Raw genomic sequence first — 23,348 nt, forward strand, 5'->3', positions numbered from 1 at the left:
CCCCAATGCAAACAAGCCATTGCGCTTTCTTGTGGTTTAAATCATTTTAGTTGACCGTGTATCTGAATTGGCTATTCAATCAAATAATCAATCAAGTACAGAGGTACACTTATACAATAATGCTAAAAAGATAACACAACGCTTGTTCCCATTGTGGTCTGGTTCCTCCTGTTAAAGACAAGACATGCTATAATAACATACAATAAATCATCAACACCTGTAGCAATAAAAGTAATGTACAGGAATTGGAAAGTGGAAACAATTGAGGAGGGGGGAGGGCAGGTGTCAAGCTTAAAATACTTTTCTAGGACCAGTTGCAAATTGCAGACAGGTGCTCTCTTGAGGCAGTCACTTTTATGGCTGTTGGTAGGGCATTCAGCATTTTGGTGGCATAACAGCAGAATGAATTCAACCCCATGTTTGTGCTGAATCTGGGTTGAACACCAGCTCCCTCTGGTGTTGCACGTGACCTGGGTGTCTCAAGTTGATGAAGTAGTTGACAGGTAGCTATATGGGCACTGATCCCTTGAGTATGTTGATTGAGGTGCATTATAGTCAAGATGACACTGACTGTACCTAATTACCTCTGTCTTAACAGTGGCCATTTGGTTCAGAGGCGTCAATTGGTTATGGCAAGCTATGGCAGCTGCCATACCTTGGCTACAGGGGGAAATAATAAAATGTACTTTTCATTGTGCCTGTTGCTAAGATATGGCAACATGACTGGTGTCAGGGCGCGCGTGCAAGACACCACCAGTCATGTTGCCATTCGTTAGCTTTTGCTGAACTGACGCCACTGATTTGGTTATTATGGGCAACAGGAGGCTTAAACATTAGGCCTAAATCTTATTTTATTGCGCATCCTTAAAGTAGGCTGCGGGCATTTCACTTCTATGAGTGACATAACACCAAACGACGATATACATCATGGCAAATGTGTTTTCTAAATTCTACAGTTTATGTCACATCATCACAATCACATGCCTTTACTTGAGGCTCTCCTCTCTCCTCCTCTCTATCCAGTGACTGTATACTGTGCCGCCACTAGAGGGCTGAGGAGGCCCGATTTCAGGCGCTGACGTCAAAGCAAGTCGCTTTCTTTGTCAGCTGTGTCAAGAGAGCCACAGTAACTCCGGAAATGGATCAATTTTGCCTTCAAATTATATAGACCTATAATAACTATATGTTTTTTTTACAAATATATACCCTGGGGAACTGCAGGATTGATTGAAGTGGTCTGTCAGTCTGTTCTGTTGATCAAATCGACCGGCTTCATCGGGACACGCGACGCATGCATGCTATTAAAAAAACCTTTTTCCAAATATGGAGTTGACTGGCATCATAGACTGACTGACACAGTATGTGCATGGGCATACATGGGCATACAAAGGACAAGGACTGGCACAGAGATCTCCATATATGGCCATTAATTTATTAGTGAATTAATTTCCCCCATTGACTTGAATGGGGAAAATTGTGGTAAGACGAAATTCATTTGAGAAATTCGCTTGGCATGAAAACCAACCTGCAGAGTATGACACTTTGAAAAAGCACCGTTGAAATTTGAAAATAAATGTGCTCCTAGAGGGGGGGAAATTACAAATGAAGTTCTAACGAAATGTAGTCTAACATTATTTTCTGTCTTATTTTGAAGTCCACGGCAGGAAGTCCGATTTGACGCTAGATTCGCCCTCTGTTTGGTTTGTTTTCACCATTTGAGTGACGAGAGAGGATAAGGATGGAGGAGGTGGCACGAACGCTGTTAGAAGAAGGGATACAAAAGAAGCTGGTCAGCCCTGGTAAAGGCGAGCTATCTACTTTCCCCGATGGAACCAAGGTACAACTAAACAATTCTAGTTAGATTAGAAGAGAGAGTAACAGGTTGAATCCTACATCTCGAGAATTAGACCCCGTACTAGAGTGTGGCTAGGAGCTAATGCTATCATCAGTTAACTTGACTATTAACGTTAGAGACTGTCACCTGGCTGGATCAGGCCAAAAATCATTGTCATACACATCGACTCTTAAAACATGGTGCATATTTTTGTAACAAAACTCGTTAATCAGGTTAGATATCTCTCCCTTCTTTTTCATCTGATGACAAGAGGAGGCGGGACAGGATGGCATGTTTTCATAAGTGGTCATTGGTTGGGCATGTACTGCATGTCTGTTTTCTGTGGTTGTGGTTGGTCAGAATATCTCTTGTTCCAATTTATCTATCTGATTACTGAAAATGGTGACTTTACTGTCAACTTGTGAAGCACATGGTGATTTCTTTTTAAATTATGTTTTACAATTACATAATGTGGTTTATCTGTGCAGTGTGCAGCTATAGTTTGCCTGTTTCCATCCCAACTCTTTGACTGAATATTTTATTAGACAGAAATGTAAAACAACACGAGTACAGTCAAAACACTTAGTCTAAAAGGATTACACCCAAAAAGTCCCTGCTGTCTTGTTTCCATTGGGGTCCTAGGTATTCAATATTGATCAACATATAAAGTAGCACCAAAAACATTCAATATTCTCTCCTGCACTATACCTGTATACTAGGTGGTTTTCCACTACCGTACCACCCTGCCTGATGGAACGGTGCTGGATGACTCTCGGAAAATGGGGGGGTGCAGCAAACCCATGGAGCTCATCCTGGGGAAGAAGTTCAAGCTGGCTGTCTGGGAGAGGATAGTCATCACCATGCGAGAAGACGAGATCGCAGACTTCACCTGTGACACCAAGGTTGGTAAACTGGCCAGTGGCCAGGCCTCTCCATACTTTGACCGAAATGTTCGGTGAGTTGGACTTTCCGACGTGCACATTTCCGAACTCTCATTCGGTCTAATGCTTTTCAGAAGTCGCGAGTGACGTCATTTTGTAGTCGAACCTTACCTTTTGACCGAAAACGGCGGTTTCGGTCAAAGTATGGACAGGCCTTTATTCTATTCGTCTAATTTTCACTGATCTGTCCTCGTCCCCTCTTGTGTCAGCATACAGCACTGTATCCACTCGTGTCCCAGTCTCTGAGGAACATCAGCGCAGGCAAAGACCCACTAGAGGGCCAGAGGCACTGCTGTGGCATCGCACAGATCCACTCCCATCACTCTCTAGGACACCATGATCTGGATCACCTCCAAGCCCATCCACATCCCCTCATCTTCTCTATAGAAATGTTGCAGGTTAGTTTGTGTGGGTGGTATTGTTATTCTTTTTTCGTTTTATGTGTTTTAGATTTAAAAAATAGTCTATGGATAATCATTCAATAACAGTGAGTGTAAGCATAATTACTTTCACATGATAAAGAAAACGTACAAAAGTTCATGCATTCTTCTTATGATTCAGGACATAAAATCATTATTTAAAGCAGTGTAAATATAGTCACAAGAAGATTTCACATGATGATGACTTCGTACCGCTACACCAAATATATTCACCAAAATAGCCAATCTACAGTCTAGTCTGGGTGGATTCGCCTCAACATGTGGGGTGCAGGGGTTTTGCCACTGCGATTTTTTTATTTGTTTTTATTTTCCAAATCAACAGCCAATCAAGAAAGGCGGCATCCACTCTGGACCGAGCTGCTCAGATTCTGAGCTGGGCCAGCTTCCCGCCCAGAGATATAATGCATAGTCTGTCAATGCCGTAGAAGGCATACAGATTGAAATGTTGTGTGTGGCTGAAATCAGAAAAAAAAACATGGCAATAAATTACTAATGCTAGAAAAAATATATATAAAAAAAAAATATATATATATATATATATATATATCTATACTATAATTTTGCGAATGTCTGAGTGAGTGAGTGAGTGAGTGTCTGTCTGTCTGTCTGTCTCAGCGTTTCTCCTCAGTGGCTGGAGCAATTGATCTGAAATCGCATCACCATCAGCATATGAACACACCTGACATAACTGTGAAGCCCGTTTGTCACTTTCACAAATCGTATGCTGTATATTAGCATTTTTATGGTGTATCTATATCTATTTAGCCTACAGTACCTTTTGTGACCACACATGTTAAGGGAGGGGCGCTGTTGTTCAGGCCATGCACAATCACACACAAACCCACACACACACACGGGGGGGGTGGGGGGGGGGGGAGTGTGTGTGTGTGCAGGCGGGCGGGCGGGCGGGCGGGGGGGGGGGGGGGGGGGGGTGTTCTGGCCCTGTTACAGATGTTGTCCAAAAATCATGCAGATCGGTACACAGTATCTACTATCTATTCTGCATCTAGCATGAGGCATATCTATTCTGCATCTAGCATGGGGCAACATGTTTAACCAGCTCTGTGTGTGTATGCGTGCGTGTGCGTGCGTGCGTGCGTGCGTGTGTGTGTGTGTGTGTGTGGGTGGGCGGGGGGGGGGGGGTGTTGGCTGGCCCTCTTTCAGATGTTGTCATGTAGATCGGTACACAGTATCTCTGTAGCCTTTAAACGAAACGGGTATTTCTTACATTGATGCTCCTACATATTATCAAGCCCGTTTGTCACTTTCACAAATCATATGCTGTATATTAGCATTTTTATGGTGTAACTACTATCTATTCTGCATCTAGCATGAGGCATATCTATTCTGCATCTAGCATGGGGCAACATGTTTAACCAGCTCTGTGTGTGTGTGCGTGCGTGCGTGCGTGCGTGCGTGCGTGCGTGCGTGCGTGTGTGTGTGTGTGTGTGTGTGTGTGGGTGGGCGGGGGGGGGGGGGGGGTGTTGGCTGGCCCTCTTTCAGATGTTGTCATGTAGATCGGTACACAGTATCTCTGTAGCCTTTAAACAAAACGGGTATTTCTTACATTGATGCTCCTACATATTATCATGCAAGCACCAGAAAGTTACTTTCCATCCCTCATATACTGTGTGCACAGTGCACACCCCATAACCCACACACTGCACATCATTTCGGAGCTCATATATTTGAACGGGTAAGGACTAGTATATATATATAATGCAAAGTAGGTGCAATTTATTAAGGACATGGGTTAAATGATTGGTTGTCGTACTCCACTGTCAGGTGTCCAGTAGTAGTATGTAGTATTCATGAAAAAGAATACATCTCAAAACATGATTTGGGTAGCATTCTTAGGAAACTAGTTTAAGGTCTAAGCCTAAATGGGAATGTGTATGTTATTTGATTTGCATTACGGAGTCAGATCAATGCCGCAATGACCAGGCAACTACAATCCAATGGCCTCTCAGCGAGTCTATGGTGTGCTGTAATACAGAGCAAGTGTGTGCATGGTGCTGTGAATATAGCTAACTTTGTAGTTCCACCATTTCAGTGTCCCTGGTTTTATGTGACTACCAGTGACTACTGATTCTAACTGACCCTGTACTTAACAGGTGTTGCCTCCTGGAACGTTCCGACTGGATGTGTGGGCTATGTCAGACAAGGAGAAACTTGAAGCAGTTCCTCAGATCCATGAGGAGGGCAACCAACTCTTCAAAGAGGGGAAGATTCAGCAGGCTGCAGAGAAATACTACAATGGCATTGCCTGCCTCAAAAATCTACAGATGAAGGTTGGGGCGAGTTTTCACTTAGTCTTTATTATAGTTTGCTTTGATGGATGATAAGACAGTCAATTATTTGGGTTGGCAAATGGATAGCAATATGTTTTATTCCCCCTGTTGTCTTTAACGTAAACAGCACAGCAGATAATGTACACAAGTGGCCCTTGAACCTTCATTCATTTTGTTAATCTCCTTATTTCCTTACACTCCTATCAGGAGCATCCTGGAGATGAGGCATGGATCAAGTTGGACCAAACGATCACTCCTCTGCTGCTGAACTACTGTCAGTGCCAGTTACTCCAGGGCCAGTACTATGAAGTCATTGAACACTGCTCCTCCCTTCTCTTCAAATATGAAAGCAAGTCATGATCATCCTCACCCTTTAAATATTAGGTCACCAAGTCACAACATGCTCTTTTGCTACACTGAACTATGTTGACTCTTGGCTGTAAGCCTTTCAAATCTTTGTGTTGCTCAGCGTAGACATAATCCGTAGCCATGTCCCAGCGTCCTCCTGACCAGGCTGCTTTGAGAACATAGACTTTGATGTTGGATTCCAGATAATATGAGCAATTAAGACACGCAGTGGACACATTGACATTGTTTGCTTTCTGCCTTTCCCTTTAGACAACGTGAAGGCCCTCTACAAGCGGGCTAAAGCACATGCAGCGGTGTGGAATGAGACAGAGGCACGAGCAGACTTTGCCAAGGTGGTAGAACTGGACAACACACTGGGGCCATCAGTCGTCAAGGAGCTGCGGATCATGGAAGATAAGATCAGGGCAAAGGAAAAGGAAGAGAAGGGCCGTTATAAAGGCCTGTTCAACTACAATGCCAACAATGCACAGCCAGCCACCGCCACCACGGTCAGTTGGTTTTGAGTGTGTAATTGTAATGGGTTTGACCTCCTTTGCCCAATCCTGTTTTTTCCCCCCTCTAAATATAATTACTATATATACATCACTATGTGATGAAGATTGTTGTCTCTAAATGGCTTGCTATTCCCCCACATAGGGTTGAATCTCATGGGGTTGGAACAAGAACAACAGGATGCTTGGGACTGAAATTCAAGATGGAGATGAGCAGTGGAAGCTGCCGACTACCGATTTACTTTTATCCACACACCAAAGCTGTACTCTTTTCCTGACACATTACTTTCCATGACAGACACTCTTCTTACACACACACATGTATATCCACACCTTATACAGTATACCCTTCACTCCAGTAAAATCACCAGGGTGCCATTTGCCAAAGGAATGGAATAGGATTGTTTGCCTTATTCTTTTGATTTCTTTAACTCAGACTATATCATATAATCTCTGGATGGGCATGATTTTAAAACTGTCTCCAAAGGAAATCCTGTGCTCACATTGGAACCTTCTGGTCTTATTAATGTTGTAGCTGCCATGAGTCAAAGATTGAATGTGAACAGGGCAGTGCATTATTTTATAACAACCAATGTTTGAAACAGAGAGAACCCCATTTCTTCTTAACCTGTTATATTTAAACAAGGGAAAAGTAGCTGTGTGGAGTGGACATCCAACCTGTTTTAGGCCAGATACAGGATACATGTACATGTGAAGATTTCTGTAATCCAACATGCGAATATCCAGTTCCTTTAATTTCTAGACAAGGTATCAGTGTTATTATTTGGCTGCATCTATCACCCTTTGTAAAATTACTAAGTAAATTATCAATAACGTTGCTCTAGGCTTTGATGTTCTAAACCCTACAGCAATGCCCAAATGGCTACAGTAGCCTACTTTGTAAAAGAAGAAACCAAGTAGATTAGAAGTTTATTTTTTCCCCCTTTTGTTTCTTTCGCCATGTATTGAGCTATTTATAGTCACAGACCATGTTGTAAATTGTAGTTCTTGTCGGCATATAGTGTCAAAATCTTTCCCCTCTGATTTGAAAAATATTAATATAGATTAAAAAATATCTAGATTAGATCACCCAGTCAGTTTGTTGTTGCTTGAGATTATCCAACCAGGGGTTGGTTTATAACCTTTAATCACAATATTATGTTAATCACAATATTCCCATATCTTTAGTCACAGAGACCATAAATTGAGACTTGACAATCAAGAAATATTTGGACAGAATGGACACTTGGTGTAATCTTATCTTTTACTTTCTCCATGTATCTTTCACGTTTCATGTATAGCATGAATTGTGCTAATGTATGACACATTTGCAATTGTTATATAACCATGTTATTATATTTGTTTTGATCATGCCCTTGTTATGTTACTCCTTGCCTTTCTGACTGTAAAATGTTCTGGTTATCCTTCATGAGCAGCAACTGTGATTGGACACAGCTGAGATGCAACTGAGGTTAACCTGTAAGTATGTAACTGATAATAAATGTGTATATCCCTTGGTTTACAGAATTTTCCATCATGGTTTATCTGCATTAGGTAAAGTCGAGGAATTGGTGTTAAGAGAATCACCTGTAACTGGTGTCCCCTTGTCAAAACAAGTCTACAAACTAATATTGAAACAGTGGGCCAGGTTATTAAAACGATTACATTGTTTTGACTAGCAAATTGCTGTTATCTTCACACGGCCGTTAGATTTGATTAATTTAACTAGTAAATGTAGTGATCTTGAGAGGAGTGATTGTCTATTATACATGTGTTCTACTTTGATGTTAAAGGAGTAGTTCACCCCCCCAAATTTTCTTTTATTGATTACCCACGCCATGGAGACTTGAGTTCATTAATATTTTTATGTATTTGTCGCATTCCTAAGACAAAAATTTGACTAGAGTAGATTTAACCCCATTGATTCTGGATGGGGACCCTGCATTTGGGTCCCCATCCGGAATCAATGGGGGTAAATCTATTGTAATCACATTTTGTCTAGGAATGCGACAAGAACCAAAAAATATTATTGAACTCGGGTCTCCATGGTGTGAGTAATCAATAGAAAAGGCATTTTGGGGTTGAACTACTCCTTTAAACTGAACAACCCAACGAAGTGCAGCATTGAGTGTTAAGTACAGTTGATCGGATAAGCGATTCTCCAGAACCGGATCGATCCACATTGGGCACATCTTCCGAACGGGCATTGTACATGTTAAATATAAGACAGTTTGACGTCGAAAATGTTTTTCTATAATCATTTAATTAAGATATACATACAGAACTGCAAAAATCTGGTTTACAAAATTGCCATACTAACAAACAGATTTGAGATGTACAGAGTTTAAGGGGTGGTGAGATGATTGGTGCATCTATTGTGCTGCTACTACAAAATGCTATGAAAGCAAATGTCAAGCATTGGGGTATATTCAAGATGCTAAAATGTTATACAAAAGAAAATATGGTGCCGATTGATAGTGTGGTTGCGAAGTGGTGTTCCGTCTAGCAGCTTGAGGAAAGATCAGGTTTGTCTATTAAACTCAATTAGATATATAAAAATAAACAATCCTTAGTCAAAAGTCAAAAATTATTACACAATACCCAGTCCCATCTGTTAAACTGGATAGCAGTACACCTTTTAGTTTTAACTACAGTCCAGCTTAGTAAGAAGTTCACGTTTCCTAACACATTGTTTGGAAAACTGGCAAGGTCTTTAAACAATCTGTTGAACCGTGTGCATTTTGAATACACCCCATGGGTAACGGGAGAGAAAAAATAAGTTAGGAGGAGTACTGAAATGCAGGGTAACAGTTGCAGAAGAAAAGGGACAAAATGCAAGTTATGCAAATGAGAGAGCAAGAGTGGGTGGATATAAGCAAGGGAGAAAAGAGGGTGAATAGTTTCATGAATGTGGGCTAAGAAAATTAAACTTTTTAAAGAGGAAGGCGTGAAGGATGGGGGGATGTTTTCCATGGGGGTTATGTGCGTGCGCTTCTCTCAGTCTCTGCCAAACACTCCCTGACCAACGCGCGGGCATGGATGATACCTAAAGGAGACGAGGAGGAAAGAACAGAAACAGACTTAACGATTTACCCAAAGTACATAATTACATATTTTATTGGGGGGGGTCTATTTAGAGTTTGTTTTTGCTAACCAAGCTATACCTCTTTTTAGCCTCTCCATGGCACTCTTGCTGCCAGCATAGGTGGGTCGGATCTCACGGCTCATCTCCTCGATGACAGACAGCAGCTCACTGTAGGTGGACCCTTGGGACACTTTCACTGGCTGTATGCGTGATACAAATAAAATAAGTACACAGACAGTGTATAAACCATCCAATTTAAACCCTTAACTTTTTTCTTTACATTATGTGCATTCGTCTTTACACAAATGCACTTATTTTCAGAGTGTTACTTGAACTCTTAGTTGACAGTCTCAGGGTTGACACACTACACTGTTATTTCTCAGTTTACTGCTAAAGTAACGATGGACTTTGATAGGACCTTATGTTACAGCTTACAGCTTGAGGAACTGTATAGAACATGGCACACGGCCACCCTGTTCTTTTCTGTCACCCTAATGCTTTGAATGGTGACCTCAAGCTCGATGATAAAAATATTTTTGATCATCTTTATCTGTTACTACTGTCCTCTGTGAGGAATTGGAAGTAGCCTTTGCACCCACTCTGATTCTCCATTATGAAGGGTAGAATCAACAAAGAGATATCATGCCCAGGTATAAAACCCAAGGTTCTACCAATGTTCAACGGTGCTTTTATCAGGTGTACTCCGATTCATTTAACTACAACAATGGAGGATGACAACATCACATTAATACCTGAACGAAGCCCATGGAGGGTGGGCCAAAGTCACTGAACGCTGGCCTGAAATTAGATGACGAAGGTAGAGACGGGGAGGGCACACTGGAACCTGGGTAGAAATGAAGGCTTGCTCTATTAGTTGGAACATAATTCTGCAATGTTTACTGTTGCTGTGATGAGCACTGTATGTCCTTTGATAACCAAGGACCCGACAGCAACAACTAAGAATTATGTATCACAACAAACACCAAAATATAAAAAAGGGCTACAGACTAGGGAAGGGACGATACACGATATTATCGAGCTGCATATCCAGTACCACTTAAACCCTCTATAATTGGTAAAAGGTACTTCTAATATACGTACTTGATACAGTCTTTTTTCACTCCCTTTCAAATGTCTTTGCCAAAAAATATTTTTTGCCATTTTTTGGCAAATGTTCCACCCCAGGATAATGGATTTTGATTATCGCGATAATACAGTAAATTGTGATTTCTTTTGTCACAATAATCGTGATATGAGACATTCATATCGTCCCATTCCTACTACAGACCTGGAGGAGTGTGGTTGGAGCCAGACGGCGCGGGGGCGATGGGTTTGTAACTCATGGCGAGGTCACTCCGCAGCTCCCCGTAGGACGACGCGCCACTTCCGTCCGACCCGTCAACCCGATGCTTATACAGCTTTACTGGTGGTGGTGAGCTCCAAAGAGCTGTGCATACACAGAAAGATTCAAAGAAAAAACATGGTCAATCAATCAATCAATCAATCAAACTTTATTTATAAAGCACATTTCACACAACCTTAGCTGACCAAAGTGCTGTACAGATAAAAACAGTTTAAAAGCATAACAGGAATAAAAATATAAACATGAAAAAGAATACAAAATAGAAGTGCGAAGCATAGACCTCAAAAACATCAAAGAGATAAAAAGAAAACAGAAATAGGCTATGGGTTCAAGGGTTATTAAAAGCTAATGAAAAGAGGTGTGTTTTAAGTAGGGACTTAAAGATGGTGATGGTCATCCCCAGTGTATAAATGTACGGTGAGAGGACAAACTAATGTCACACATTGATTGGTGGCTATATTTTGTAATCAATACAGCACGCATAAATAATAAATTGTATTTATAAGGCACCTTTCAAGGCACTCAAGGTCGCCGAACAACAAATTAAAAACAATTCATACAAAAGTTCACAGATTTACACTTCAAAATGTGCTGGTGTGATAACTTGCCATACGTTTCATGTTCCTAGCCAGGATTTTAACCTGGGTCTCCCATGTGGGAGACCAAAACTTCTTGATGAATTGAATACACACACACACAGGACCACAATGGAAACAAGCCCTCTGGAATTTTTTAGTTATCCTTTTAGCATTATTGTGTAACTGTACCTTATAATATTCAATCAACCACTTATCAATGGGAGAATATGGAAAACAACTCTAACCACAGGAGATTTAAATTCTACTGTATTAACTGTAGGGAAACCAACTCCAACCACAGCAGGTGTGTTGGTCAGCAGAAACAGGATAACATAAGTTGTATTCGTTCAAATGTTGAATTGCAGCTTTTTTTGTGATGTATTTAAATAGCTTTCAGATTGCAGATTCTTTAACAAGCACAGAGAAAGACAAACATTTAGACCTAAGCAGATGGCCTCACGTCTCTCTCCTGTCTTGATTACGAGGACAGACCATTAATCATGTTACTGTGCATAACAGACATGATGTAATCTACTTCAAAGCTAGCCTTGATAACAGACTGTCAGTCATATTATGATCATGATGACTGTCTTGATTCAAAGCTACAATATCTCGTCTGTTGTTGTGTCATGCCACTAACTAACATAACGTAAGCAAACTTGTGACCTATTCAAAGCTGTCATTAGTCCTGAAGTGAGGCTTGTATAAACCTCAGGGAGCTAGCTACTAGTAGCTAGAAGAATCAAGCCAGTTAGCTCATTGAACGTTAGCTACCGAACGTTAGCTTGTTGTGCCGGGGTTAGCACAAACATGAACACCCACCCGTTAAAAAACACAGTGAAGATAATTTGAAACGTCAGTGAGTCTACGGCCATTGACAAGATTGCACATAGCTACACAAAAGCCACACATTTTACCTTGCTAGGGAAATAATCAGATCCTTTTTACAGGACGACAGCGATTCTGTTCCTCCGTTGTCTGTCTGAGCATGCGCAGGAGAGACAAGAGGCGTGACGACCGACCTATCGTCACATATACTTCTTTGTAATTGGTTGAAGTATATATGTCAATCATGTAAGCGCTTAGCTAGATTCTAATTAGTCGTACGACGGTGTCACTACAAGCTCACAACCAAAAATATTTATATTTTTATCAAGATAAAAAAAAAGCGAATCTACAAGCTCACAAGGTTATTGCCATGTGCATAGCAGTAAGTGATTTCTAGTAGACTAGCAGAGAGCTTTATTTTCTCATGGACCTTATTGTCAATTTTCTGCCTCTTGGCCTGTTCCCACTTGTAAAAGAGACTGTAAAAAAGATTATTTTTTTTAAATGTTTTTTATCCCACGGTTTTTGTAACCCATTTTTCTCACCCGGTGACTACCTAACCTGTAGTCCTGGTTTCCGCTCTCCCCCTGCCGCGCCAGGGGACATTGGGGAGCACCCGGCTGGCTAGGGGGAGGTAGTATAGAAACCAGGACTAGGCCTACTGCATGTTTTTGTGTGAGGGCCTATGCCCAAGGAGACACGGGGAGAACATGCAAACTCACCACAGAAAGGCCCTATCGCCAACCCCAGCTAAGGTGTGGGTGCTGATGACGCGGGTGGAGTAAAGATTTAAAAATATATATTATGTTAGATTAAACACCAGACAGAACAGAATGGAGCTTTACATTGTGATAAAAACATGTAATCATTTATTGATGTGATTCTTTCTCATAATGTGCAGTCATAATGAATAAATATCTGCCACTCTGCTAATTTCGAACATTTCGGGTTATGCATTTCATTTGTTTGTTGTATGTATATTTTCTTTTATTTGTATACGATTGAAATCGTATTGAGAAAAAAGAAATGCTGCTATTTTTTCCAAAAGGCTTCATACCTTGTATAAAGGCTACTGTACATAAGGACAAAATGCTCTGTTTACGCAATGCTGTACCCCCTCCAAATGTATATATTACTAGTCCTTACCCGTTCAAAGATATGAGCTCCGAAATGATGTGCAGTGTGTGGGTTATGGGGTGTGCACTGTGCACACAGTATATGAGGGATGGAAAGTAACTTTAACTGGTGCTTGCATGATAATATGTAGGAGCATCAATGTAAGAAATACCCGTTTCGTTTAATGGCTACAGAGATACTGTGTACCGATCTGCATGATTTTTGGAAAACATCTGTAACAGGGCCAGACAACCCGACGACATTTCAGATCAATTGCTCCAGCCACTGAGGAGAAACGCTGTGACAGACACTCACTCACTCACTCAGACAGACATTCGGAAAATTATAGTATAGATGTTCCCCACAACTGTTTTTATTATGTTTTGACACTTGCTTTGGCAATGCAAACGTATGTTTTCTAATGCCAATAAAGCTCATTTGAATTGAATTGTATAGATAACATATTGCTGTTACTGCATTTTTAGAATCTCTTGTGCTGCCTCTGCCTGCTCTACAGGACCGTGTTGGACCCAGAACACACACATAGGCTACTGACTATAGCAGAGCAGAGGTCAATCAGAGGTTCATGTCAATCATGGAGTCTAATGTATTCACCTACACTGTTTCTGTGATTCTGAAGTAATATTATCTTCTGTGTTGTATTATAGAGTGCCAGACGAGCAGATTTATATAAGATACATACAGGTTTCCTAAATAAGATGAAAGGCTTTCTTGGAAGAACTCTTTTAGTTGACCGTGTACCAGTGAACTGTACTGTCATGAAACTGTACCCAGACAGTTGCTTGCCTAGGGCGCCAGGTCTGCTAGGGGCGCTAATAGCCCTACAGATAACATGAATGCAATCTCGCCTTGGGCACTGAACCGGACTGGGCCGGCCCTGACTGTAACTTTTCCTATGCTATCTTCTAATAACGTTTTCAACCAAGCAGCCTCAGCGCCTCAGGAGGTATAGGAAGTTGTGCTTGTCAGTATAATTGTTTTAATTATGTAATGATGATGGGTTTTCTACATTTTAGGCTGAACTGGTGACGCACGGGGCCGTAGTCATGACGCTGACGTGGACATACTTAATTTATGGACTGCCACTAACTGGCAGTGGCATCTATGACCTCTCTGTGACTCTGTCTATACCTCTCCTCCCACATCCTAAGCTTATCAGCAGCATGTTCTGAACTTCAAATTAGTAACACAGAGCAATCAACAGTAATAATATTCAATCATCGCCTCAGGCCTAGGGGGTAGGAAGTTGTGCTTGACAGTATAATTGTATCTATCTATAAATGCGAGAAGTCTGCGTGCGTGCGTGCGTGTCTGTCTGTGTATGTAATCCGCGTATCTCGAGAACCGTTCGTCCCACCGGCTTCAGATTCGGCACGCGCGTTCCCCGCCGCGGTGCGGAGTGCAGTGCCGGGCCTCGACCCGACCCGATGCGCGGTTTTCCCGAACCGGTGCGAAACGTTCGGAATCTCCGTATGCGGAACTGATTGTTGACATCAGGCTGTTCCGGAGGAAATCGGCGCAAGCGCTGACTCATTATGACATCACTTCATAAAAGGCTCTGACATCACGTACCGTTCTTCCCACCGGCTTCAAATTCGGCATGCGCCTTCCCCGCCGCAGCAGGGAGTGCAGTGCCCGGCCTCGACCCCACCCAATACGCGACAACCGAACAACGGGTATGATGGGTATTGCCTAACATCGGAGGGGCATCATTCCCCACGGGTGGAAAAGCAAGCAGGCTGCGTATAATTGCAGGGTCCTTAGACAGACGGATACAGAGATATCCATATATAGGCATAAAATGGACGCAGGCAGAAATATATCTCCATATATGGGCATAAATGGACACAGGCAAACATATAAATGGGGTTTGCGTTAAAGAGCGGGGCATTCATTCCTATTTACATCGTTCCCGAGTAGGCCGGTCCCCGACTAGACGATTGGCTGCCCGAAGGGCAGAGATCTCCATTATATGGGCATAAAATGGACGCAGACTGACAGATATCTCCATATATGGGCATGATATCTCCATATATGGGCATACATGGACACAGGCAAACAGATGGTCAAGGGTGGGGCATTCATTCCCTATTTACATCGTTCCCGAGTAGGCCAGCACGTGCTAGACGCTTGGCCGCCCGAAGGACAGAGATCTCCATATATGGGCATAAAAGGGACACAGAAGACAGATACAGAGATCTCCATATATGGGCATAACATGGACGCAGACAGACAGATATCTCCATATATGGGCATAAATGGACACAGGCAAACATATAAATGGGGTTTGCGTTAAAGAGCGGGGCATTCATTCCTATTTACATCGTTCCCGAGTAGGCCGGTCCCCGACTAGACGATTGGCTGCCCGAAGGGCAGAGATCTCCATTATATGGGCATAAAATGGACGCAGACTGACAGATATCTCCATATATGGGCATGATATCTCCATATATGGGCATACATGGACACAGGCAAACAGATGGTCAAGGGTGGGGCATTCATTCCCTATTTACATCGTTCCCGAGTAGGCCAGCACGTGCTAGACGCTTGGCCGCCCGAAGGACAGAGATCTCCATATATGGGCATAAAAGGGACACAGAAGACAGATACAGAGATCTCCATATATGGGCATAACATGGACGCAGACAGACAGATATCTCCATATATGGGCATAAATGGACACAAGCAAACAGATGGTCAAAACAGGTCGTATGACAACAGGTATAATGGGGTTTGCATTAAAGGGTGAGGCATTCATTCCCTATTTACATCGTTCCCGAGTCGGCCGGTCCTCGACTAGATGCTCGGCCGCCCGTCAGGCAAATACAGGGATCTCCATATATGAGCATAAAATGGACGCAGGCAGACAGATATCTCCATATATGGGCATAAATGTACACAAGCAAACAGATGGTCAAAACGGGTCCTATGACAACAGGTATAATGGGGTTTGCATTAAAGGGCGGGGCATTCATTCCCTATTCACATCGTTCCCGAGTTGGCCAGGTTGCCGACTAGACGCTCGGGCGGCCGAGCTTCTAGTATTATATAATGATGATGGGTTTTGTACACTTTAGGCTTAACTGGTGACGCACAGGCCGTAGTCACACTCACAACACACAGTCTCTCACTCACACACACACACACACACACACACACACACACACACACACACACACACACACACACACACACACACACACACACACACCTTTTACGTCAGACATCATATGGACAACTTTTATGCCCCCCAAAAATCCAGAGTTGGTCAGGCTCTACAGTGTCACAACAAGTCATGTTGAACTACAGTATGCAGGGCAGGGTGACCCAACCCAATTGTACATTTCACTCAACTTGAGTCATCTACAGGGTTTTTGTCTTGCAGTGCCATTTGAAATAGAGAGGAGAGCAGAATTGGATCTTGGGAGAAATATTAGTTCCTTGGATTGTAAATGAAGAAATACGGTGGACATTTTGTTCTGTATTACACTTTTTCTATAGTTATATACAGTTCTGTATTTTACTATTTGAATCATCATTATGAACTAGAAGCTTAAGCGTCTAGTCGGCGCCCTGGCCAACTCGGGAACAATGTAAATAGGGAATGAATGCCTCACCCTTTAATGCAAACCCCATTATACCTGTTGTCATAGGATCCATTTTGACCATCTGTTTGCGTGTGTCCATTTATGCCCATATATGGAGATCTCTGTAGGACCCGTTTTGACCATCTGTTTGCCTGTGTCCATTTATGCCCATATATGGAGTTATCTGTCTGTCTGCGTCCATTTTATGCCCATATATGGAGATCTCTCTAGGACCCGTATTGACCATCTGTTTTCCTGTCTGTCTGCATCCATTTTATGCCCATATATGGAGATCTCTGTATCTGTTTGTCTGTGTCCCTTTATGCCCATTATGGAGATATCTGCTGCGGCGGGGAACGCGCGCGCCGAATCTGAAATAGGGAATGAATGCCCCACCCTTTAATGCAAACCCCATTACAACTGTTGTCATAGGACCCGTTTTGACCATCTGTTTGCCTTTGTCCACTTATGCCCATATATGGAGATCTCTGCAGACACAGTACCGGTTCCAGAAAACTCTGATGTCAGACATCAGCTCCGCATACAGGCATCCATTTTATGCCCATATATGGAGATCTCTGTGAATGCCCTACCCTTTAATGCAAACCCCATTATATCCGTTGTCATAAGAGCCGTTTTGACCATATGTTTGCCTGTGTCCATTTATGCCCATATATGAACATCAGAACACGTCATACTGATGACATTCAATACATAACCATGGCATTTTTTGTTGACTCATGTGCCCATATGCCCATATATGGAGATCTCTGTATGAGTCAGCGCTTGTGCCGATACGTCCATTTATGCCCATATATCTGTGTCCCCTTTATGCCCATATACGGAGATTGCGTCCATTTTATGTCACAATGAGTCAGCGACCATCTGTTTGCCTGTTTGTCTTTGAGTCAGCAGAAGTGATGTCAGAATGCCCATATGCCCATATATGTAGATCTCTGTCATAGGAGTGTGGGGTCATGTGTAGACCATATGTAGACCATATGTTTGCCTGTTAGTCTTTGAGTCAGCAGAAGTGATGTCAGAATGCCCATATGCCCATATATGTAGCCCATATGGAGATCTGCCCATATGCCCATATATGGAGATCTCTGTATGAGTCAGCGCTTGTGCCGATACGTCCATTTATGCCCATATATCTGTGTCTCCTTTATGCCCATATACGGAGATTGCGTCCATTTTATGTCACAATGAGTCAGCGACCATCTGTTTGCCTGTTTGTCTTTGAGTCAGCAGAAGTGATGTCAGAATGCCCATATGCCCATATATGTAGATCTCTGTCATAGGAGTGTGGGGTCATGTGGTGTACGTGATGTCAGAGCCTTTTATGAAGTGATGTCACAATGAGTCAGCGCTTGCGCCGATTTCCTCCGGAACAGCCTGATGTCAACAATCAGCTCCGCATAAGGAGATTCCGAACGTTTTGCGCCGTTTCGGAAAAAACGTGCGTCGGGTCGGGTCGAGGCCGGGCACTGCACTCCGCGCCGCGGCGGAGAACGTGCGTGGCGAATCTGAAGCCGGTGGGACGAACGGTTCTCGAGATACGCGGATTACATACACGCAGAGACTTCTCGCATTTATAGATAGATGATGACAATATATTAGACATCAGATTGTCACATTATGAGGAGATCTAGCAGCACAACAAAACAAGAACTGCACTCTGTCGAGGTGCCAACTTGCGGCTCGTGCACGAGTAGGCCATGTATGGCCTACTTGTGCACCAGCAGAGTGCACCAGCGGATTGCAGTAATTTTTGAGGCATTTGAGGCATTCTGTTCCAAAAATGCTTTTTGCTAAAGTCGACTTGCTGGTGGCGCTATAACAGGCCAATGTGAAAAGGGTAACACTTGTTCCTCGACCCAGTGGAAATGTGAATGCAGATTTCACGCTGTGTTCATGATTTGATGCATTTTGTAAAAAATGGACCAATCCTGCAAACTTTGGAAGCCAATCTTTAGCCTGGGTGCCAGCCTGCTTCTCTACGTTCTGTGGATTTGTTTTGTCACTTCACTTCTCAGTCTGGCCAGCCTCCTATCTCCAAGGGAGGTGGGACGTAGAAAACGAATGGAAACCAACTGTGGCTTCTGACTGGTCTGTGGTGCGGGCAGGACAAATACACCAGTGTATATTGGCTGGCTGATGATGATGTTGCTACCCTAATCCAACTCTGATTCGTTGGAACGACATCCAATCAGCAACAACGTCGCCTACGTGACGTCACAAGTGACGTTCGCAAATACGAGTCAACTGAATCATGGCCAGACTGAGAAGCGAAGTGACAAAACAAATGTAGCGAAGCAGGCTAGCACCCAGGCTAGACAATCTTAGCCAATCAGGATGGAATATGGGCAATCGGACAGATGGTCATAGTCTGACAGTCAGCTGTCAGATCCAAACTGATGACGTGTGAGAGTTTTAACTTCTCCAGTTTGCATGACGTCTTCAGACGAGGACTTAGGTCTAAGATGTACAGGTCCTTATGTGTTTTGTATCCTCGAAAGACAATTTTACAATCTCCCACCATGCTCCACATAATATACATCCTTGAACGCTTAATTTCCATGTTTTGAAGATTGTTAGTTTCCACCAATATGTACAGCTCTCCATTATAGGCAATGACTGCATTCTTATGTTTTTTCTTTTTTACAAAGATGTAATGACGACATTGTGATGTCATTGCATGATGCTATAAATGACGTTACACAAACTGACTGCAAGATGTCAACAGAACACCAGCACATCCTTAATATGACTTTCCTATAGGTGGGGGGGAAATCAAACATTTTCAGAACTAGTAGATGAGGTCACAATTCTGTGTTGTGAGCTCTATCCATTCATCTTATCTGGAGTCGGGTCACAGAGCTACAGTAACATCCCATCATTATCAATAACAACTCCAAGAGGCTTTTCTCCACCATAAACTTCTTCAAATCCCAATCACCCACTCACAGTGACATCGCAGAGGATCAGTGCAACAGCTTCCTTGACTCTTTCAAGACAAAGGTAGATACCATCCGTTCTGTTCTCTCTGACTCTTCCACTCCACCTGTCCTTATTGCCGTCCCACAGCCAGGGACCTCCCAGCCAGCCTATCAGTTGCTTGGCCAACATCTCACAGTGAGAGGCTGAGGACATCATCAGCAAGATGAAAACCATCCACCTGTGCCCAGGACCCCTTTCCCACAGCTCTAGTAGAAACTCACATAACTAAGTCCCCTCATCATCACAGCCATAAACTATTCTCCAATCAGGCCATGTTCCACCTGCTTTAAAACTAGACCAGGTCAACCTGGTTGTGCCAGACCCCCTGTCTGTCATCATCATTTATGACATCATGCCTTTTGTAGGCATGTCATCATCATGTCATCATCATATATACCCTTTATATAGAAAACCTGGACAGACCGACATTTGCTTATGTAGGCCTACCCATTTCATGGGTCTGGCAAACAGACATCATTACACACTTTTGACCCCTCCTCCCCCCGACCTTACCTTTGATTCACACATTAGACACCTGTGTAAAACCCATAGTGATACACACCTCTGACGTCATCAATCTTTGGCATTCATTGCCATGGTTATAAATTGTGTTGTTAAAGTACAGGGTAGTCATAAAGGATTTAAATTTGGAGAGAATGCTGAAACATGTGTCGTTATTTAACTATTTTTACCATTAAATAGATTGTTTAGGATTTAAATAGTTTAAGAAAGTAAAGAAGGTTTTTTGAGAAGGAACCTTAATGGATGACCTTGAGAGAGTTCTGAAGAAGGTGGTTGATAAAATAGGTGACAATGATGAAGATTTCGAGAGGTTTTTGAAGAAGGTTGATAAAGTAAGTGAACTGGTGAAAGATCTGAACTCTTCTGACCCCGAGGCTCAGCAGAAAGCGGATGACTATATCGCTACCTTGGAAGCAGATGAACCATGCAGGACAAAATACAACAGGACAATGATCAACCCAAACCCTGCTCCAGAGAATGTCCACGAGGCTCATCATGAGAGTCCAGAACAATTCATGAAGTTCATAGAGAGAGATGCAGAAGACAGGAAGAAGAGGAGAAAAGCAAGGCGGGCCAAAGCAAATGTGCTTAAGGACAAGGGGAATGAAGCTTATGCACGAGAGGACTATGAAACTGCTGTGAAGCATTACAGTGAAGGATTGGCAGAGCTACGGGATATGCAGCCACTGTACACCAACCGAGCACAGGCTTTCTTGAAGCTGGGTCGATATGAGGAGGCCATCAGTGACTGTGAATGGGCCCTGAGGTGTAATGAAAGGTGCATCAAAGCTTATCTACACATGGGCAAAGCATATCTGGCACTGAAAAACTATACACAGTGCAGAAACTGTTTTGAAAAGATAGTGGAAATTGAACCTACGAGGGAGGAGATGATGAGAGAATACCTGACCCAGGCGGCTATGGATGAGGAGAGAGAGAAGCAGGAGAGGGAAGCGAGAGCAGAGTTCGCTAAAAGAGAAGAGAATACCCTAACAGTGCCACTGTTGCTGGAGAAGCTGTCGAGGTCTGAGCAGATCCCTCTCTACTACTGTGGAGGGGTGGAACTTCTGTCACAAGCCATTACTGACTGCACTGGACAGACCCTGTTCAGACTGAATAAAGGCTTCAGTATCATCAACAACAATGACACAGTGAGGAGTTGTCTGTTACAGAGCTCGAAGGACCCATATGCCAATGAGTTGTGTGTGTTGGTGCTGAGATTATGGAAGGTGGTTTGTAATGGAAATGATGAAAATCAGAAGATTTTGTTAACATGCTCATTTTCCAGCCAGTATGTTGTTAACTTATTAATATCAGAAGACATTGCCGTGCAGATTGAATGCCTGGCATTGCTGTGTTTATACTCATACACACCTCATGGAAGACGTCTGGCCATTGAAAACTTGAATTTGCACATGTTGATGAGAAATCTAAAGGTGTGCGTCTCAAAGCCAAATAAGTGCAAGGAGACCACAGCACTGGCTATTCTGGAGAATCTTTCCACAGAAAAAACATTTTTCATAAAGATCAGAGACGTGTTTTCACAAACCGTTGGTTTCCCTTTTGTCAGAATACTGAGAAATATAAGCACGGCCAATAAGCATCTCCTTCCAACACTGATATCGACAATAAGCTGTATGGCTAGTGACGATGTAATCCAACATAATTTGGCTCACTGTACAGACAGTTGGGAAGCCTTTCTAGTCGCTATCAACCACTGCAGTGGCTATGAAGACAACAACGTCCTTTGTCCCCTACTCGGCCTAATGATCAACGTGTCAAGAGTCACCTCTCCGGCTATTCAGGAACATGCCATTTCCCTCTGCAGTCGGTGTATGGCCCTGTTGAATAACAGCGATGGAGAAATTATCTCTAGAGCCACAGGTTTGCTGAGCAATATCCTCCCACAATCTCCTGCTGCCGTCCACCATGTTGTCGAGCAAGGTGTGGTGAGGACCATGCGCAAACTGCTAAAGAGAGATGAAGTGACCACCATAAAGTATGCCATTAAGACCCTCACAGTGTGCACCAGCATCAGTGACTTGGCGCGGGAAGAGCTGGTGAAGTCTGATAAAAGACTTTCCGTCCTACGTACTTTACTGGTTTCCAATAGTGATGAGGTGGTGTGTGGAAATACTGCACTTTGCCTGAGCCACTGTCTGGGCGTGGAGGGAAGTGCCACTGACCTCCTTGGCACGGACATTGTGATGTCATTGCTGCGCCATGCCGCAGGGGATGCCAAAAGGACAGCTGTACAAAAGAACGCTTCCATTGCTCTGGGGAAGTTGTGTCGAGCCGAGCCCAGACATGTAAACAGACTTCGAGAGCTCCACGGCTTTGAGATCCTCCACTCCTGCATGAAGCTAGTCACTGCATCAAATGAGTCATAATCTCTGCATATTATCAGCCATCCTATGTCATACATCAGTTCATGATCGTTTCATGTATACCCGAGACAGTCTGAAAATAACAGACGCTAACTGATGTCACTGTCAGACCAGATGTGGCATTTGTCTCTATGAGACAGATGCTCGATTTTGACCTCAGGCATCAAATATGGCCGATCTGTTTCCTAACCTTCTGTCAATGTAGCATTCCTACTATCGTGATCTGAAGGACAGCATTTCTAAACCTTTGACAGCTTTGTTTTTTCTGTTAAGAATCACTTACGGTACATACATGGTAAATGTCAGTTACCGGTACTTAAATGTATTTATTTGGTCGGGACAGTGCACATTGATGAACACAAGACATGTACAATACATACACATGTGTAAGTAACTTTCAATCTGTAGTCCCTAAAATAACATGAAACAATACAGACATTACAATATAACAACGATACAACATACCGGTAGGTTAACAACACCACTCAAGGT

The 23,348-nt window shown here is 42.9% G+C and overlaps 3 protein-coding genes across 3 annotated transcripts; 2 read left to right on the forward strand and 1 right to left on the reverse strand.

Annotated features, from left to right (window-relative positions):
- Positions 1 to 1,729: 1,729 nt before the first annotated feature.
- aip (aryl hydrocarbon receptor interacting protein) lies at positions 1,730 to 7,884 on the forward strand. The gene is made up of 7 exons (XM_080721419.1): positions 1,730 to 1,837; positions 2,554 to 2,736; positions 2,985 to 3,173; positions 5,330 to 5,506; positions 5,714 to 5,855; positions 6,125 to 6,363; positions 6,512 to 7,884. Exons 1-7 carry the CDS (start codon positions 1,739 to 1,741, stop codon positions 6,515 to 6,517), a joined length of 1,035 nt encoding a protein of 344 aa, XP_080577545.1. The 5' UTR covers positions 1,730 to 1,738; the 3' UTR covers positions 6,518 to 7,884.
- A 767-nt stretch (positions 7,885 to 8,651) lies between these two features.
- On the reverse strand, positions 8,652 to 12,387 carry cdk2ap2 (cyclin dependent kinase 2 associated protein 2). The gene is made up of 5 exons (XM_080721423.1): positions 12,310 to 12,387; positions 10,740 to 10,898; positions 10,204 to 10,295; positions 9,531 to 9,651; positions 8,652 to 9,412 (listed from the first exon to the last, which is right to left on the reverse strand). The coding sequence occupies exons 2-5, from the start codon at positions 10,792 to 10,794 to the stop codon at positions 9,345 to 9,347; spliced, it is 336 nt and encodes a 111-aa protein (XP_080577549.1). The 5' UTR covers positions 10,795 to 10,898; positions 12,310 to 12,387; the 3' UTR covers positions 8,652 to 9,344.
- Positions 12,388 to 20,708: 8,321 nt separating this feature from the next.
- ttc12 (tetratricopeptide repeat domain 12) lies at positions 20,709 to 22,859 on the forward strand (the record flags this gene model as incomplete). The annotated part of the gene is made up of 1 exon (XM_080722606.1): positions 20,709 to 22,859. The coding sequence occupies one exon, from the start codon at positions 20,709 to 20,711 to the stop codon at positions 22,857 to 22,859; it is 2,151 nt and encodes a 716-aa protein (XP_080578732.1).
- Between the last annotated feature and the right edge of the window lie 489 nt (positions 22,860 to 23,348).

Source organism: Nannobrachium achirus (assembly GCF_963921795.1).
Source record: "Nannobrachium achirus genome assembly, chromosome: 3".
NCBI classification, from domain to species: Eukaryota; Metazoa; Chordata; class Actinopteri; order Myctophiformes; family Myctophidae; genus Nannobrachium; species Nannobrachium achirus.

Excerpts from the sequence above, each read along its gene's own strand:
- cdk2ap2 (XM_080721423.1), bottom strand. The coding sequence starts at position 10,794 with ATGAGTTACAAACCCATCGCCCCCGCGCCGTCTGGCTCCAACCACACT. Across the intron at positions 10,296-10,739 it reads CTCCAACCACACTCCTCCAG|GTTCCAGTGTGCCCTCCCCG; the intron begins GTCTGTAGTAGG and ends ATTTCTACCCAG. Across the intron at positions 9,413-9,530 it reads CATGGAGAGGCTAAAAAGAG|GTATCATCCATGCCCGCGCG; the intron begins GTATAGCTTGGT and ends CGTCTCCTTTAG.
- aip (XM_080721419.1), top strand. The coding sequence starts at position 1,739 with ATGGAGGAGGTGGCACGAACGCTGTTAGAAGAAGGGATACAAAAGAAG. Across the intron at positions 1,838-2,553 it reads CTTTCCCCGATGGAACCAAG|GTGGTTTTCCACTACCGTAC; the intron begins GTACAACTAAAC and ends CCTGTATACTAG. Across the intron at positions 3,174-5,329 it reads TCTCTATAGAAATGTTGCAG|GTGTTGCCTCCTGGAACGTT; the intron begins GTTAGTTTGTGT and ends TGTACTTAACAG.